The sequence below is a fragment of the Psammomys obesus genome, unplaced genomic scaffold (assembly GCF_907164565.1).
Source record: "Psammomys obesus unplaced genomic scaffold, mPsaObe1.curated_primary_1811, whole genome shotgun sequence".
Taxonomy (NCBI): domain Eukaryota; kingdom Metazoa; phylum Chordata; class Mammalia; order Rodentia; family Muridae; genus Psammomys; species Psammomys obesus.
The window spans coordinates 1,398,723-1,402,480 of NW_026596406.1; the positions used below are offsets into that span (position 1 = coordinate 1,398,723).

General features: G+C 46.8%; 1 protein-coding gene across 1 annotated transcript in view; it reads left to right on the forward strand.

The window, feature by feature from the left end:
- Positions 1-3,758, forward strand: part of Tsg101 (tumor susceptibility 101) — a 24,162-nt gene extending 20,404 nt beyond the window's left edge. Inside the window, exons 7-9 of the mRNA XM_055597647.1 lie at positions 961-1,186; positions 2,204-2,443; positions 3,424-3,758. Coding sequence (XP_055453622.1) covers positions 961-1,186; positions 2,204-2,443; positions 3,424-3,513 — 556 coding nt within the window. The 3' untranslated portion in view covers positions 3,514-3,758. The remainder of the gene's footprint in view (positions 1-960; positions 1,187-2,203; positions 2,444-3,423) is intronic.

Below are 3,758 nucleotides of genomic sequence, written 5' to 3' on the forward strand. Positions count from 1 at the left end.
CCCCCCCCCCTTTCTCTTTTTGGTTTTTGGGACAGGGTTTCTCTGTGTAGCCTTAGTGGTCCTGAACTAGCTTTGTAGACCAGGCTGGCCTCAAATTCAGAGAGCTCTGCCGGTCTCTGCCTCTCAGATTGCTGGGATCTCAGATGTGCACCACCACGCCTGACTCCCCTCTTCCTTTAAAAAAAAAAAAAAAAACTTTATAAATTAGGTTAGTGGAGATTTTGATTTGGCCTTTATCCTGTTCGGATGACTGAATAGTTAAGCCTCTTTTAATATCATTAGTAATTTATTTATTTGTTTGTTTATTTGTTTGTGTGTGTGTGCGCTCGTGTGTGTGTGCGCTCGCCCCACATATATGCTGGTTCCCATCGTGACCAGAACAGGGTGTCAGAACCCGTGTACCTGAAGTTACAGGCTTTTATGAGCTGCCTGATTGTGGGTGCTCTTGATCACGGAGCTGTTCTCCAACCCCTGAACAGTTTATTTAAGTGAGAATGAGGCTTGTGACATACAGCTCTTTGATATAATTTAGCAGGTGAAGAAAAGCCTCCCATCCATATTGAGTGGTAAATTGTGTGTGCTCGCACTGGTCTCCCTTGTTGAAGCAGGATCTCTCCGGGTTGGTTCTGCAGCTGGTTCTCTGGGCTTCTGTCCAGTTCTGTCTCTGCCTCCTGTGTCAAGATAGGAGTGCTGGAATTACAGATGAGGGTCACAGCCTCCAGCTTTTACTTGGGTTCCAAAAATTGAGCGAGAGTTGTCAGACTTGAGGGCAAGTGCTCAGGTGTCTTGAGTGTAACAGTTCTGAGGCCACGTTCAGTTCTAGCATTCTGTTACATGACTCTCTGAAAGCTGCCATCCACCTGTTACAGCTGCTTATAGCAAAAGGACACAGATTGCAGTTGGCTGTGGCACAGTCCGAGGGCTCTGGATCTGAACACGTGCCTGTGCCTTGGCGTCCAGAGTTTCTGCCTTATCTCCTTCAGGTCCCAGCAGAGACGGCACAATCAGTGAGGACACTATCCGGGCATCTCTCATCTCAGCAGTCAGTGACAAACTGAGATGGAGGATGAAGGAGGAAATGGATGGTGCCCAGGCAGAGCTCAATGCCTTGAAACGAACAGAGGAAGATCTGAAAAAAGGTCACCAGAAACTGGAAGAGATGGTCACACGCTTAGATCAAGAAGTAGTAAGTAATGCGTAGATGTTTACGCTTTGAGGTTGGACTACAGCCAAGGCAAAGGTCGTGCACACCCTGCCTGTGTACAGGGAAAGTTCAGTGAACAGAAGGCACACACGTGAACACAGCTGTGTAAGCAGGATCGGTGGTACCTGTCACCTCAGTTCTCGGGGGCCGAGGCCAGAGGTGGGCAGTGAGAGGAGAATGGGGAACGGGAGGTCTGTGCGCCCAGGTCAGGAGTGCAGCCGCTGGTGTCCTCCTGGGAAGTGGGTGCTGTCTGGAGCACCGCACTTCTTTCTGGGGAAGCTGCTACGGTTACTAGGGAGTGTGAATGGCAGAGCTCCGGAGGCCTCCAAGTACGCACGTAAGAGAATCGTGCTTGTAAATGTTGTTTCAGTCTCTATTAGAAGTATCTTGGGGGCGGGGCTGGAGAGATGGTTCAGTGGTTAAGAGCACATCCTGCTCTCCCAGCACCCACAGTCAGGCTGCTCACAGCTGCCTGTTGACTCCAGCTCCAGGGAAGCTGACACCCATTTCTGTGCACACACACAAATGTGTCTCAGCAGCTTCTTAGGTCCAAAGACATTTGGGGCCTTTGAGGGAGTCATATCAATGTAGCCTGTGCCCCCTCTCTTCAGGCTTTCCATTTCATTTCATGGATGGGATTCCAGTGTGATGGCGAGCCTACATCTACCACCGCAGTATCTTGACCCTGGAGAAAGCGCTGTAGCTCGGGGATTGAATCATTTACATATGGAAGTTCTTGTTTTGTGGTTGTCTGTGGAGAGGGACTTTCTTTCTGAAAGTGCGCGTCTGACAGTCCAGTTGCTAGCACCATGTGTCACGCTCATGATCGTGCCCATTTTAGGGAGTTTCCACCATCCTTCTCACATTCACCCAGTAAGTTCTTGGGAAGGTCAGTCAGTCAGCTGCTTAAAATACCCTGAGGCTGCGTTGTAGATGTGTCACAGCAGGCGATCGTGTGCAAAACAGCATAAAGTTATGCATGGACTGTTTTGTTTTCAGGCTGAAGTTGATAAAAACATAGAACTTTTGAAAAAGAAGGATGAAGAACTAAGTTCTGCTCTGGAGAAAATGGAAAATCAGTCTGAAAATAATGATATTGATGAAGTTATCATTCCCACAGCCCCACTCTATAAACAGATTCTAAATCTGTATGCAGAGGAAAATGCTATTGAAGACACTATCTTTTACCTGGGAGAAGCCTTGAGGCGGGGAGTAATAGACCTGGATGTGTTCCTGAAGGTAGGCATCCTTCCTCAACTTGCAGGGCACTGGAGTCTGCAGGTTCATTGATAAGCACCACTGCAGACTTCCTTCTGCTTGCCTGGGTCAGAAGGCGCCTCAGATAGCCATTCCTTCTCTGCGTCACACCACCTACATTTGAGATTATTGCCCACCCCCGTTTTGTTTTGTTTTGTTTTGTTTTGTTTTGTTTTTAATCCATTAATAGTCTTAGGGTTGGATAATTCTAGGTCAGTTCCCAGATCAGATAGTCCTAGAAGGAAGTGGGCTAACTACCCATTTTAGTGCAGTTATCTCTGGCTTGCTAACACTATACAGACCTGAAGATCTAGTAAGCTTTGCTCATTATTGTCTGTTGGGTCATGGAGAATATCGGCTTAGGAATAGTAGCCAGCCACTCTGTATTTGGGCTGGCTTCTGGTGACACCTCAGTGTTCATGCAAGCCAGGTAGGGCACTTGGGTGAGTGGCTGCACCATGTACCTTGGGTCTAATGCAAACAATGTGAATGACTGGGCATAAACTAGAGATCACAGAGACGGCTCCCTGCCACTGTCTTTTGGCCGGGTGGCGTTGCAGAAGAAAAGAATTGAGAGGCAAGAGAAGGAAGCTGTTTTTGAGGAATTGACTAGGACCAGAGTTAGCTCCATTTCTCTGTAGCTTGTTTCTTCCTTTTCTCTTGGTAAAGGGACAGTTGAGTAACTGTGTTAAGCTTGCAGTGTGTTTACCTGGCATCTTGGTGTCTCAAGATGTAGCTAGGGGCTGGGGAAACGTCTCAGGATATTGCACTTAACTAGTGGTTACAAAGCAGAACGAAGCACCCTGAGCCAGACCCTGAGACGTAGTAAGAGTTTTTAAAGCCATGTATAATGAGATAATGGTTCCAGAGGTTGCTGTATGTATTTAGGATTGCTAGATGCTCTCTGACCTCATGCCAGGATCAAAGTCATTCTAAACTATTAACATTCTCTTCCTTCCTAGCACGTCCGCCTGCTGTCCCGTAAACAGTTCCAGCTAAGGGCACTAATGCAAAAGGCAAGAAAGACCGCGGGTCTTAGTGACCTCTACTGACTTCTGGTATCAGCTGGAGACTGACCTCTTCATAAAGCATTCTTTTCTTCTTTTCCTTTTTCTCATCAGTAGAACCCAGAATAAGTTATTGCAGTTTATCATCCGAGTGTTAAATATTTTGAATCAATAATATATTTTCTGTTTCCTTTGGGTAAAGACTGGCTTTTATTAATGCACTTTCTACCCTCTGTAAGCTTCCTTTGCTCTGTTGGGACTGACTGGGCTAAATAAAATTTGTTGCATAA